Genomic DNA, 15,399 nt, shown 5'->3' on the forward strand with positions numbered 1-15,399 from the left:
AAAATGAGAGTTCAGTTATAAGAAAAAAGAGGTATCCGAGAAAGAAGCAGAGAGCATGCACAAGCTCAAAAGGAGCAAGACAGTTTGCATGTGTATTCTATATGACCTGAATCGGCTACTTTCCCCTAAACAAAAATGTTCATTTTGGCAAGAAAACATTCATTACAATAAACCAAGCAATGGATGATTACAGGAATCATTTCTGGGTATAACAGCTGTGGCTTAATGTGTTATTTTAAATTCACTTATTAAAATGAGAATCTCTATGGGAAATAAGAGCAAATAAAGTGAAGCACAGCATGAAAAGATTTTACTGAGAAAGGTGCTAATTAAATTCCTAATATAATGTAATTAACCATTTTATGTTTTTTAATAGGCCATGGCTCTCTCATCAATATTTCAATTCAAAGGCTTTACATTTCAATTCTGAGTACTATCAAAACAGCTAAAAATTAGATTCAAAATGCTTTCAAAAATTCCTGTTTATTTTCTTTTGAAACAACATTGGAAAATATAACACACAGAAAGTATAGTAATCTTAAGGTGGCCTAAAAGCTAAGGGTTAGAATTTTTATCTCACCCAGCTAGCTAAGCTGACATTCAGAAAAAGTTGATAACTGGTCTTATGTTTGAAAACAAAGACTAAGCATTTAATATTTCCATGACCCTTAGTTTACAGAAAGATGTTACTTTTCATTTGACAGAGGTCAAGAATCAAATTCACTTCAATTAATACAATATTTTTGAAGGATTTTAAAACTGCGCTCTACCACTTAAAAACGAAATTTAAAACATGAATAAAGAAATAAAATATTATTAGAATAATAAAGCAACTAGATAATACTACTATCACTCCATCTTCACAAATTTACAGCTGTGAAAATTTGCCACTGTTCTGTTTTGAACCGTGTTTCATTATTGACTATGTCTTATAATAGCCATTAGAAGTCAGGATCTGAATTCTATGGCCAAATGTCTGCCCTAGACCTACTTGGAAGATTCAGAATAGCCAGAGACGCCGTTTGGACAAAGACAATGTTATCTAATGCAAGTGGCCCTGACCTAAATTAACAAAGAGCAAATGCTGCATCATTCATTTAAAGTTTTACCTCTTGAGGAAGTTCTAGCTTAGAACGGTCAGTTCCTTCTTTTGACTGAAGGCCCATCAGATAAGGGACAGGAGCATCAAGAAAATGTAGCAGAGAAGCAGGGAGGATGGGCACATAAACATGCTGCCACTGAAATGGGAACAGAAGTGTGGTGATGCCTTCAGCCACAGTCATCAGGCGTTGATAATCTGTACAAAACAACAATAACAGAAACGGAGGGGAAGATTCCAAGTCAAAACATAATCACTGCATTCAGCTTAAAAACATCAATTTCCAGAAAAATTGTTGTGCTAAAATCCTAAAGTGCTAAAATTCTTGTGCTACATTCTTGAGCTAAAATGCTTCTTCATGACCACACAGAAAAGAAGTCAGTTCTATCTCACCATAATTAGCTGAAAGGTTTCACTTGAATGATTTTCAGGGGGATATGAGTAGGTGGGAAACATCATCAAACTTTTGTTTATGAAAACACTGGTATGTGAACTGACATTCCTTTAAAATGCAAAGCAAACAAGAACTAATAAAATTGTTCTTGACATTTCTCCCATTGAAAATGTGTAAGAATACTGCCGCCACCACCGCCGCCGCTGCTGCTGCTGCTGCTAGGTCGCTTCAGTCGTGTCCCACTCTGTGAGACCCCATAGACGGTAGCCTACCAGGCTCCCCCGTCCCTGGGATTCTCCAGGCAAGAACACTGGAGTGGGTTGCCATTTCCTTCTCCAAGAATACTGCTATTGATCCCTTTTTATATACACGTATTATCTAAGCAATCCTCAATTCAGAGGCTCTTTTTTTCTTGTATAAATGATCATGGCTATAGCCTATAGTTGTCCTGATTATATTTATTTTAGCCTTCATTTTGGGAATACACACAGTCACACTTCCTAAGTTAACCTCCAACTGAAATTCAGAGACAAAATGGCAAGTTACTGGAAAATTAAAGGGTGCTTTTCTTATTGTTTTGTTTACATGAGCTAATTTATCAAAACTAAAAACTGTCCACAATATTAAAGTGCCTCTTTCCTCCTCACAGTTTTACTGAAATATAATTAACATATAATATTATACTAGTGTTAGGTATATAACATGATAATTTGATATATGCATAAACAGGAAAATATATTACCACAATAAGTTCAGCTAATATTCATTAACTCACATAGTTACAAATGAAGTGCCCTCTAAAACCACTTTGCCATGGATGCTATACATACATACGTCTATTGTTGTTTGTTGTTTAGCTGCTAAGTCTTGTTGGATTCTTTTATGACCGACCCCATGGACTGTAGCCCATCAGGCTGATCTATCCATGGGATTTCCCAGGCAAAAATACTGGAGTGGGTTGCCATTTCCTTCTCCAGGGGATCTTCACAACCCAGGGATAGAACCTGCATTTCCAGCAATTGGCAGGAGCCACCAGTGGTACAGACATTTGTCTATAATCCCTATTTAAACCTTTGGAGGCACACATATGTCATAACTTAATTTACAAAGGTAATATTGTGCATACAACACAAACGTGAACTACCTAGGGCAGCACCCTATAATCAGTTAATGTTTATGCAGCAAACTATATGAGTGTCCGAGTATACCCAAAGAATCTAAATAGGGTCACGCTGGTTCAGATCTAATTTTACTAATAAATGAGTTACCAAAAAATGTTTGGTCTTCAGAATGGATATTGTAGAATTGTAATAATTCTCTCACAGAATTCACTGTGCAGAAATATAGTAAAATCTGAGGGAGTAGGCTTTGGGGGAGACTTTTTTAAAAAGTTAAGGGAAATGAGCTGATGCTACTTGGTTCATATCAAACTCAAATAACACCCAACCACACACAAGTAAGATGTTTTCCATTAAAATTTTTCTTGTGTTGTTTTATAATCTGTAAATGGCTACTTTTAATAGTCTACAACAGGATTTTGGTCACGAATTATCATCTACCCACAGCCTACATGTATTTAAAAATTTCCTTATCTGATTCATTATTAAGTGTTAGGTGTAAACCTGCTTAGAAGAGCACTTCTAAAAAATATATACCAGGCAGCTTGAAGGAAGAGGGTGCTTCGTATTTCGTGGGTTGCACAGTGACCTTGCTTGTAGTGGATGGTCCCGTGGGGCTGTTTATGCTCAACAGAACAGCATGGTTCAGCTGTGAGCATCCCATCAGTCTGTGGCAACATGAAGGCTGAGCTGTGAGAGCTACATCAGTTCCTGGGTTTCAGGGTTTTTAAAATTTCTTTCTCAATTATAAGCCAGACACAGGTGAAATGTTCAGGGTTTTAAGCAGTCAGATTGTGTGCCAGTTATCTACTGATCTATTTACTGAGCTCCAAATTCACTCCGCAGGTGGTCTATGAAAATGGACTGGCCAGTTAGCATGTTCTCTTTTACAGTGAGCACACCGTGAGGCTTTGCCAGTAGAGATAACTAGAGAGACACTGCAGGAGGAAGGGCTTCTCTTAATGGTTTTGGAGTACAGTGGATAAGGTGCAGTGTTTTGTGTGCTTTTGTTCCCACTGCATGGCTGATCAGTGGTGTGGATCTGTAAGGACGTCTGATGGTCGTCCACTTTCCTGGCTACACACCTAGAGTGGGCAGTCTCAGTGACTAGGCCCTCTTAATAAGGATAGGGCATACTCATATCTCACAGCGACTGCTCACTTGGACATGGAAGGTTTGTTTTCTGCTTGTCTGACTGAGGATCAGTTCCAGCCCAGGCAACCCACTGGCCTCCACCATCCAATGAGCTGTAACCACACCTTCTTCAATGAAGTATGAACCTTAGCCTTGGGAAGCAGGCCTCCTTCCAAGTTGGTCCTTCCTAGGATACGCTTTAGAGTGTTTTTCATGTCTTTATAGTTACTTTCCTATTATAGCTTAATAATTCTTCACATCACATTCCTCTATTTAAATTACTGTGTGGTTTAACCTGTCTCCTGATTGGACCAATGCTGAAAGGCAGAGGGTTTTAAGCACTCAAATAAAATCCCTAGCAGCTTGGCTACTTTATTTACTGTTAATGGGAAAATGTTTAATCTCAAAGGAAAAATAACTTCTTTAAGGAATGGCAACCAGCCATCTTAGGCTATTTTCTTGCTTTAATTATGGAAAACTTTCACATGGGGAAGTGAAAACAAATTATATGTTTTCCACCTTTCTAGCAGACATGAAAGACTGATATATGTAGTTTATTTTTCCTTCGCCACAATTCTACCCACTTGTTATGTGTGTTCCATGTCTATTCTTCTTTCTAGTTCTGCTTTCTCAAGGACAGTATAAATGCCACATGCTTTTTAATAATGCAGTTACTTAGCAGAAACAAGGCAATTTTTTAACTGAATCAAGAAATAAAAGTTAGTTTTCTCCTCTAAACATTTTTTTTTAATTAAATAACTTAGGAAAATTATTTTTTCTTTGATACTCAACGTGATGAATGTGTAGTAAGTTTCCATATTTAAGATATATCTCAGCTTCATAATTTGGTCCTTTCTTGCCTCATTTCTCACCACCACATATGTAGCCAAATCATATGCTAGCAATTCAGTTCTGAACATGACAGGTCCCTGTGCCTCTGTAATCCTTTCCCTCTGCCCAGGATGTCTCTTTCCCTTGCAGCACCTGGCTAAGTTCCACTTTTTCTTTAGGCAGTGGTTCCTTTGGAAAGCATTCCCTAAATACTTTTTATTGGCACTACAGTCCCTTCCACATGCTTCCACAGCATCCCACCTCTATTTTCATCACAGTAATTATTCCTCCCAGTAAAACTACCAAAATTCTATTATAATTATCTATTTAGGTGTCTCTCCTCTCTTCCCTGTTAACCATCATTTGCTAGAGCACCAATAATCTCAGAGTTTCCAGCACTTGGAACGTGGCCTACTACATAGTGAATGGTCAACAAATGTACACTGAGGAATTATTATGTGAACATCTAAGGCATGTAAAATGAAATAAAACTATTGGACATTATGCTTGACCATGTTTTACAACAAAACACACGGTCAAAAACTTGCCTAGCAGTGGCAAAGGCACAGACCCTGAGATGGCCTGGCCTCTGCTATCTCATCCCTGGGATTTGGCAACTGTCTACCAGCATCACTGTGGAGAATAAGGTCTGCCCTATGGGGACAGTCAAATAACCTGAGGCTGGAACTGAGATTGGGAGCACAGGACCCAGGCTACAGCCTCAGGAGATGGTTGAGTGACACAGGTCAGGTCCAGTGCTGGCTGGTGCAACAGCCCATGGAAAGGCCGCGCTTACTGGGGTTTACATATTACGAAGCACTGCCAATAGAGGTGTGAAGATGGTGGTGTCCAGCATACCTTTGGTGAACATCCTGATGAAAGCTGGAAGATTACACATGTACTAACCCAGGGCAGTGACTGGTTACTGACTGAGCCAGACTGGCTTTGAGGCCTTGGACCTGACTAGTTCACATAGATATCTCAAAAGGCAGATTACAAATTCAAATGAGCATTTTAAAAATTACCCTCAATGATGGCTGAAGAGTGAGCTATATTTTGCTTATCAGATTGACAAAGATTAAAAAAGAAAATCACAGCAAAAATGTGGAGGAAACAGTATTCTTATACATCGTCTTATAAAGGCAGCATAAATTGCTAGACCTCCGTACTTGGCAATATTTTTCAAAAGCTTAAAAATAAACAGATCATCTGACCCAGAAAATCTAGTTAATTTATCACATAAATAAACAAAAACATATGTACATGGATGCTTAAAGTGTATAAAGTGTTATTTATAACAGTAAACTATTCACAATATCCTAAGTAACTAACAAAAGGGTTAGATTTATGGCCACTTATATAATGAAATATACTAAAGCTATTAAGAGCATATCTATATTATTACCATGGAAAACCAAAATGTGTTTGACAGCAGTAGGAAGTAGCTAGGTACTAAAAACTTGCTGAAATTCCCCTTAGGGAATTTGGGTACTTTGGGTACATATACCCAGAGAACCACTTAGAACTGGAAATGGAACAACAGACTGGTTCCAAATAGGAAAAGGAGTACATCAAGGCTGTGTATTGTCATCCTGCTTATTTAACTTATATGCAGAGTACATCATGAGAAACGCTGGACTGGAAGAAACACAAGCTGGAATCAAGATTGCTGGGAGAAATATCAATAACCTCAGATATGCAGATGACACCACCCTTATGGCAGAAAGTGAAAGGAACTAAAAAGCCTCTTGATGAAAGTGAAAGAGGAGAGTGAAAAAGTTGGCTTAAAGCTCAACATTCAGAAAACGAAGATCATGGCATCTTGTCCCATCACTTCACGGGAAATAGATGGGGAAACAGGGGAAACAGTGTCAAACTTTATTTTTTTGGACTCCAAAATCACTGCAGATGGTGACTACAGCCATGAAATTAAAAGACGCTTACTCCTTGGAAGGAAAGTTATGACCCACCTAGATAGCATATTGAAAAGCAGAGACATTACTTTGCCAACAAAGGTCTATCTAGTCAAGGCTATGGTTTTTCCTGTGGTCATGTATGGATGTGAGAGTTGGGCTGTGAAGAAAGCTGAGCGCTGAAGAATTGATGCTTTTGAACTGTGGTGTTGTAGAAGACTCTTGAGAGTCCCTTGGACTGCAAGAAGATCCAACCAGTGCATCCTAAAGGAGATCATTCCTGGGTGTTCATTGGAAGGACTCGCGCTGAGGCTGAAACTCCAGTACTTTGGCCACCTCATGCAAAGAGCTGACTCACTGGAAAAGACCCTGATGCTGGGAGGGATTGGGGGCAGGAGGAGAAGGGGACGACAGAGGATGAGATGGCTAGATGGCATCACCGACTCAATGCACATGAGTCTGGGTGAACTCTGGGAGTTGGTGATGGACAGGGTAGCCTGGCGTGCTGCAATTCATGGGGTTGCAAAGAGTCGGAGTCAGACACGACTGAGTGACTGAACTGAACTGAACCCAAAGAACTGAAGGGAGAGTGCTAAAGATATAGTCAAATGTCTATGTTTATAGTATCATTATTCACAGTAGCCAAGGTGGAAACAAAATGGGTGAACGGATAAACAAAATGTGGTATATACATATAACGGAATGCTTTTTTGCTTTTCTTTTTAAAAAAATTTATATAATAGAATGTTATTCAGCCTTAAGAAGGAAGGAAATCCTGGCATATGCTACAATGTGGATGAACCTTAAGGACATTATGCTAAATGAAATAAGCGAGTCACAGAAAGACAAATATTGTATAATTCCACTTAAATGAGGTACTTAAAGTAGTCAATTCATAGAAACAAATGAAGAGTGGTGGTTGTCAGGAAGGGACCAAGAGGACTAGGAAATGGGGAGTTACTGTTGAATGGGTATAGAGCTTCAGTTTTGCAAGATAAAAAACCTCTGGAGACTGGTTGCAAAACAATCTAAATATACTTAGTGCAATGTGAATATACTGAATTTTTCACCAAGCAGTAGTTACGATGGTAAATTCATACATCTTATTTTTCTTACTACAATTTTAAAAACTTACTGAATCTAATCTATATGGAAATAATCTGGGAAGTGGAATCCCCCCAAAATGGATCTATAAGAATAAATAATTTGAATCTGACTTGAAAATGATTTTTTGTTTGATATGAGATGACTTTTTAAAGTATATATAGGTTTCAAAGACAAATAGGCTTGCAAAATAGGTAATGAAATATATATTCATTGAAAATTGTTTTCTATATTAAAGGTCTTATTTAATTCATAATTTTAAATGTAATTTCCTATAAATATCTTTATTCATAAAAATATAATTTTCTAACACTCATGTGGAAAGTAGTATCTCTTATTGCTTCAACAATGGTTAAAACAAAAATGAAATATTTACACACATACTGTGTACTTAAATTATTTAATGTAAGTTAAATATAATTGGTAATTGCTGGTAAAAGAGAAAAAAGATCTGCATTATTTCCATTTTTATGTTACTAACAGTTATATTATACCTAGCATTTGTTATATTCTGTAATAACTGTCACAATCTCTTCATTTTTAGTTAAGTGATCTGTTTTAAACATTTCTATTTATGACAGTGTTATGGACTAGGGCTCCAAAACTAATCTATAAAATGGTAAATAAAATAACAATTAAACACCCAGTACATGACCATATGAATTTGCAAAAAAATATAAAGGAAGTCACTGGAGGCCGGGAACAAAATGGGAGCGAGATTTCAGTGTGGTAAAGCTGAAATGTCTGGCTGTCTTTGGAGTGTTTACTGAACTAAGGTGGCCTAGAGCTTCAGTATTACTTTTGTGCATGCTGAGGGATAAAGTTCAAGAAGGGCTAAAATTAAAATGGTAGATCCTCTTGCAAAAAAGTCAGATCTAAAAAGGGCAAAAAACTCAGGGAAAGGAGACCAAGAAAGGAAAAAATGAAACAAAAATGATTACAACAAAAGCTGTATTGCCAATGAAAGTTGTCTGCTCTGGACCTGCCCTGGCCCAGGCCCAGGGAGGAAGGTGGAAAAAAGCCTTCCTGCAAATTCCTATCTACTGGCTAGTTTTCAAAGGTGTTTAGGGCTCTCATGCTATTTGTAAGGCCCAAAGAAAGACTCATAGTGAAAACTATAACTTAAAGTAAACTAATCTGTGTTGCCAGTGAATTCAGGTACTAAACCCTCCCTGAAGGAATAAATCCTCAATCCTCAACTCATGAGATACTGAATTTATGTGAAAAAGAATATAAGATGTGTATGTTTAATGTATTTAAGGGAATTAAGGGAAAAATTAGGAGTAAGACTATTTATAAGACCACTGAAATTAAAATGTCAAAGGAAGGGTTAACTATGGATTAAACATGGGCAAAAGGAGAATAAGGTGAGAGATAAATTAATCAGAATACAGCAAAGAGACAAGACAGAAAAAGAGGTCAAAAGATATGGAAGACTGAGCAAGACAGAGTAACACATTTAATTAAAGTTTCAAGACGATAAAAAAAGAAAAAAGACAGATGGAAGTAAAATTCAGAAAGAAAACTGAGAATTTTCCAAAACTGGTGAGAAATATTAATCCTAGATTTCAGGAAACACAATGAATCACACCAGGACAAATAAAGAAACCCTCATCTAGATAAATCACAGTAAAAATATGGGACACCAAGGACAAACAGAAAATCGTATATAGAGCCAGAATGAAAAAAGATTTCTGGCCAAGGAATGACAATGAGAGTGACTGTAATAAATGACTTCTCATTCAAATGAGAATGGAATGGTTTCAAGAAGATATGGGAATATAATGTGCTAAGAGGGAGAGGAAAACAAACCTTTCAGTACAGAATTTAATATCTAATGAAACCATCTTTCAAAAACAAGGACAAATTTAAAACACTGTTAGATGAACAAAATCTAATAGAGAACGTCACCTCACTTAAGGAACTTGTAAGGATAAACTTTAGGAATAAGGAGACTAATCCCAGAAGAAATATTTATGATACAAAATGGAATGTGAATTTTCAACAAAGAGCAATTATGAGTAAGTTTAAGCAAAATCAAATATAGCAAATAAATATATCTAACTTGCTGCTGCTGCTGCTAAGTCGCATCAGTCGTGTCCGACTCTGTGCCACCCCATAGACGGCAGCCCACCAGGCTTCTCCGTCCCTGGGATTCTCCAGGCAAGAACACTGGAGTGGGTTGCCATTTCCTTCTCCAATGCAGGAAAGTGAAAAGTGAAGGTGAAGTCGCTCAGTTGTGTCCGACTCCTAGCGACCCCATGGACTGCAGCGCACCAGGCTCCTCCGTCCATGGGATTTTCCAGGCAAGAGTACTGGAGTGGGGTGCCATTGCCTTCTCCCATATCTAACTTGAGGGATTATTAAAATTCTGAACAACTATAATAAGTAAGCCATGATGGGGGTGGCTGAAGTCAAAGCATTTTTAGAGTATCTGTATTTTAAAAATTCTTATTAACATAATACTGAGTATTCACGTTAAAATCTCAAAGCTTATCATTAATAGAGGGAAACAGAGCAAATCACATCTACAATAATTAAATTAAAAAAATGAATGAGAAAAATCTTTCAATTATTTCAAAAGAAGGCAAAAAAGAAAAAAAGGAGAAAGGCAAATGGTTAAAATAAATGAAAATTTTAAAATCATTCGAATATTGAATAATGAAAATACCAGATACTAAGACTTCATGGCAAATAGATGGGGAAACATGGAAACAGTGACAGACTTTATTTTTTTGGGCTTCAAAATCACTGCAGACAGTGATTGCAACCATGAAATTAAAAGACGCTTGCTCCTTGGAAGAAAAGCTATGACCAAGCTAGACAGCATATTAAAAAGCACAGACATTACTTTGCCAACAAAGGTCTGTCTAGTCAAAGTTATGGTTTTTCCAGTAGTCATGTATGGATGTGAGAGTTGGACTATAGAGAAAGCTGAGCACCGAAGAATTGATGCTTTTGAACTGTGGTGTTGGAGAAGACTCTTGAGAGTCCCTTGGACTGCAAGGAGATCCAACCAGTCCATCCTAAAGGAAATCAGTCCTAAATATTCATTGGAAGGACTGATGCTGAAGCTGAAACTCCAATACTTTGACCACCTGATGCGAAGAACTGACTCATTTGAAAAGACCCTGATGCTGGGAAAGATTGAAGGCGGGAGGAGAAGGGGATGACAGAGGTTGAGATGGTTGGATGGCATCACCGACTCAATGGACATGAGTTTGAGTAAACTCTGGGAGTTCGTGATGGACAGGGAGGCCTGGCGTGCTGTAGTCCATGGAGTTGCAAGGAGTCAGACACAACTGAGTGACTGAACTGAACTGAACTGAAGACTTATAGGGTACAACTAAAACAGCACTCAAACGCTTAAGATGCTAATATTTGGGGTGGGGTGGGCCCAATGCAAATAAAAAACAAAACCATAAATTAATAAAATATAAAATAAAGATACAACAGAAAATACAAACAAAGGTAAAAGTTCTTTATAAAGAGTAGTAAAACTGACACACTTTATGAGAAAATAATCAAGAGAAAAAAGAGAGCAGGCACAAATAAATAACATTAGGGATGAAAAGGGGAACAAAACTACAGACATAGCAGAGATTAAGATGATAAGGAAATATAATTAAGACTTTATGTCAATAAACTGAAAGGTAAGAGAATTTTTCCTAGATAAAACAGAAATAAAAATTGATTCAAGAAGGAATAGGGGGAGCTTCTAGGTTGGTGAACACATTGAGGTGAGGGAGGAGGCCGACCTCCAGGCACAGAAGCTATGTGTTCCTCCTCACATACGTTCTCCTATACATCTCCTCCATTTGGCTGTTTCTGAGTTGTAGCCTTTGTGATAAATGGTGACAGTAAGTAAAGTGCTTCCCTGAGTTCTATGAGCTGCTCTAGTGAATTATGGAGCCTGAAAGAAGGGTCATGGGAAATCCTGAATTCACAGTTGGCTGGACAGAAATGTGGGTAACCTGATCACCCTATTTGTGGCTGGTGACTGAAGTGAGGGCAGTTCTGCAGGACCAAAACTTTAAACCTGATGTTAAATCCAGCTGGTTAGTGTCAGAAGTGAACTGAGTTGCCAGTATCACGTCTGATGGATGTCAGGAAAGAAAAAAACCTCTCACTCAGTGTCAGAAAATGTGGGAGCTAATAGAATGACTTAGGTTTGTAGAAACATGTGGTCTGGGGAGAGAAAGGATGAGAAGCAGGGCAGGATATGAGGAACTGTTGACCCCTGGGAGGCCTCATGGTTAATCACGGTATACAGCAAAAGCTGTGCTGAGATAAATTACTGAAGGTAAAAGTTATCAATGGAATTTATTGATGGATCTAACTCCTGGGGAGTTGTTTCAATGGATGTATAAAGAAACCAGTAAGAAAAAAAGTGACACATGCAATTCCTTGATTGATTTAGCTATAACAGCTAAAACAAAATTAAAAAAGACTGCAAGGTCAAATTTTGTTGCTGGAAAATCTAGCTTCAAAGCTGCCCCCAAAGGGAACAATCATCTGGGGACAAAGGTCACCAAGGTTCACTGTTGGGGGTGGGAAGGGCAAAACCAAGAAACTACTGAGAACAGGGCCTTACTGTGAAGGAACTATCATTTCCTTTGTAGACTGGCACCACCAGCTTCCTGAAGAAGCTTTACTACAGGACTAAGAAAGAAATTTAGGAGCAGTATATTCATTTTTAAATGCTATAGAGTGGAAGGGTTGATGCAGGACCACAGCTAACTATGGGACAATCACAGATGGCTATCCATGACACAGACACCACAGTGGGTTATCCCTGAGAGAACAGCCAGCCTAGTGAACTGGATAAAAGCTACTATGTTTACACAAAGAACAGGGACTGCCTGATTCCCTCTAAAAATGTGAAGTAGAACACCCTAGATGAATTCACCCCATGAGCGGCTTTGCTTTCACTTTTCACTTTCATGCATTGGAGAAGGAAATGGCAACCCACTCCAGTTCTTGCCTGGAGAATCCCAGGGGTGGAGGAGCCTGGTAGGCTGCTGTCTATGGGGTCGCACAGAGTCAGACCTGACTGAAGCGACTTAGCAGCAGCAGAAGAGGAGTGGAAAAAGAGGGAAAAGAAAGGCATCACAGGACTCATCCCAGAAGGATGGAAATCTGTGGATGTTTATTAAGAAATGGGATGAATAAAATGGGCATTGATGGGGTTGAAACAAAGGTCTTTTAAAAAATATATATTTTTATTTATTTATTTGGCTGCCTTGGGCCTTTGTTGCAGCACTCAGGCTTACTAAACCCATGTGGGATCTGAGCTCTTCCATCAGAGATCAAAATCATGTCCCCTGTATTGTAAAGTAGATCCCTAACCACTGGACCACCAGCGAAGTCATTGAAACAAAGGGTTTAACACAGTACTATCTGAGACTGGGTGGATCAAAGGGATCCTGCTGCTGCTGCTGCTGCTGCTGCTAAGTTACTTCAATTGTGTCTGACTCTGTGCTACCCCATAGACGGCAGCCCACCAGGCTCCCCCGTCCCTGGGATTCTCCAGGCAAGAACACTGGAGTGGGTTGCCATTTCCTTCTCCAACGCAGGAAAGTGAAAAGTCAAAGTGAAGTCGCTCAGTCGTGTCCAACTCTTAGCGACCTCATGGACTGCAGCCCACCAGGCTTCTCCGTCCATGGGATTTTCCAGGCAAGAGTACTGGAGTGGGGTGCCATTGCCTTCTCCGGGGACCCTGATAGTACCCTTATATAAAACGGTGTTAAACTAGCTGAGTCTATCTACCCCAGTTTGGACAAATTTAAGACACAAGGAAAGAAATGATTATAATGAGAAACTGTACAGGGTAACAGGCAGATTATTTGAGATGAAGACTGACAAGAAGGACCGAAGTCTCTTGGCTCAAACCCCCTGCTGGCTAAAATCATCAGGGAAGAGAAGTTTCTGGGACTCCTTTACTTGGATGGGACCACATGCACTATGATACCAAAACCTTCTGGTGAAGTCTTAACACAGGCTACAATTAGATTGAGAGAATATGAAAAAAGTTAAGGTTGATTGGATTAAGGTGAAAGTCTGGGTGAAAACTGAATCTTTCAACAGGCTTTGTTGTTGTTGTTCAGTCTCTAAGCTGTGTCCAACTCTCTGCCACCCCATGGACTGCAACACGCCAGGCTTCCCTGTCCTTCACTATCTCCCAGAGTTAGTTCAAACTCATGTCTATTGAGTCAGTGATGCCATTCAACCATCTCATTCTCTGTTGCCCTTTTCTCTGCTTGCCCTTAATCTTTTCCAGAATCAGGGCCTTTTCCAATGAGTCAGCTCTTCACATCAGGTGGCCCAAGTATTGGAGCTTCAGCTTTAGCACTGGTCCTTCTAAGGAATTTTCAGGGTTGATTTCCTTAAGATTAACTGCTTTGATCTGCTTGCAGTCCAAGGGACTCTCAAGAGTCTTCTCCAGCAGCAGAATCTAAAAGCATCAATTCTTCTGTACTCAGCTTTCTTTATGGTCCAACTCTCACATCTATACATGACTACTAGCAAAACTATATGGACCTTTGTCAGCAAAGTCACAAAGTCACAGAGTCACATTTTATATGTTGTCTCTCCATTTTATATGTTGTCTAGGTTGGTCATAGCTTTTCTTTCAAGGAGCAAGAGTCTTTGAATTTCATGGCTGCAGTCACCATCCACAGTGATTTTGGAGCCCAAGGAAATAAAGTCTGTCACTGTTTCCACTTTTCATCCATCTTATTTGCCATAAAGTGATGGGACTGGATACTATGATCTTTGCTTTTGAATGTTGAGTTTGAAGCCAGCTTTTTCACTCTTTTTCACCTTCATCAAGAGGCTCTTTAGTTCCTCTTCACTTTCTGCCATTAGAGTGGTATCATCTGCGTATCTAAGGTTGTTGATATTTCTCCCATCAATCTTGATTCCACCTTGTGAGTCATCCAGCCCAGAATTTCGCATGATGTACTCTGCAATAAGCAGGGTGGCCATATACAGCCTTGATGTACTCCTTTTCCAATTTTGAACCAGTCTGTTGTTCCATGTCTGGTTCTAACTACTGCTTCTTAATCTGCATACACGTTTCTCAGAAGGCAGTAAGACGGTATTTCCATCTCTTGAAGAATTTTCCACAGTTTGCTGTGATCCACACAGTGAAAGGCTTTAGCATAGTCAATGAAGCAGATGTTTTTCATGAATTCTCTTGCCTTTTCTATGATCCAGCAGTTGTCAGCAATTTGATCTCTGGTTCCTCTGCCTTTTCTAAATCCAACTTGTACATCTGGAAGTTCTCCATTCATGGACTGCTGAAGCCAAGCCTGAAGGATTTTGAGCATAATCTTGGTAGTATATGAAATGAGTGCAGCTGTACAGTAATTTGAACATTCTTTGGCATTGCCTTTCTTTGGGACTGGAATGAAAACTGATCTTTTCCAGTGCTGTGGCCATTGCTGAGTTTTCTAAATTTGCTGGCATATTGAGAGCAGCACTTTAAAGGCATCATCCCTTAGGATTTGAAATAGCTCAACTGGAATTCCATCCCCTTCACTAGCTTTGTTCATAGTGATGCTTTCTAAGGCCCACCTGACTTCACACTCCAGGATGTATGGCTCTATGTGAGTGACCACACCATCATGGTTATCCGGGTCATTAAGATCTTTTTTTGTACAGTTCTGTGTATACGTGCCACCTCTTCTTAATATCTTCTTCTTCTGTTAGGTCCTTGCCATTTATACCCTTTTTTTGTGTCCATCTTTCCATGAAATGTTCCCTTGGAATCTCTAATTTTCTTGAAAATATCTCTATTTTTCC

The 15,399-nt window shown here is 38.9% G+C and overlaps 1 protein-coding gene across 2 annotated transcripts in view; it reads right to left on the bottom strand.

Annotated features, from left to right (window-relative positions):
• The window catches only part of DENND5B (DENN domain containing 5B), a 221,890-nt gene that overhangs the window by 81,246 nt on the left and 125,245 nt on the right, over positions 1-15,399 (bottom strand). For both annotated transcript variants that reach the window (XM_055573205.1, XM_055573197.1), the window contains one exon: positions 1,110-1,297. In XM_055573205.1, coding sequence (XP_055429180.1) covers positions 1,110-1,297 — 188 coding nt within the window. The remainder of the gene's footprint in view (positions 1-1,109; positions 1,298-15,399) is intronic.

Source organism: Bubalus kerabau, chromosome 1 (genome assembly GCF_029407905.1).
Source record: "Bubalus kerabau isolate K-KA32 ecotype Philippines breed swamp buffalo chromosome 1, PCC_UOA_SB_1v2, whole genome shotgun sequence".
NCBI lineage: Eukaryota > Metazoa > Chordata > Mammalia > Artiodactyla > Bovidae > Bubalus > Bubalus kerabau.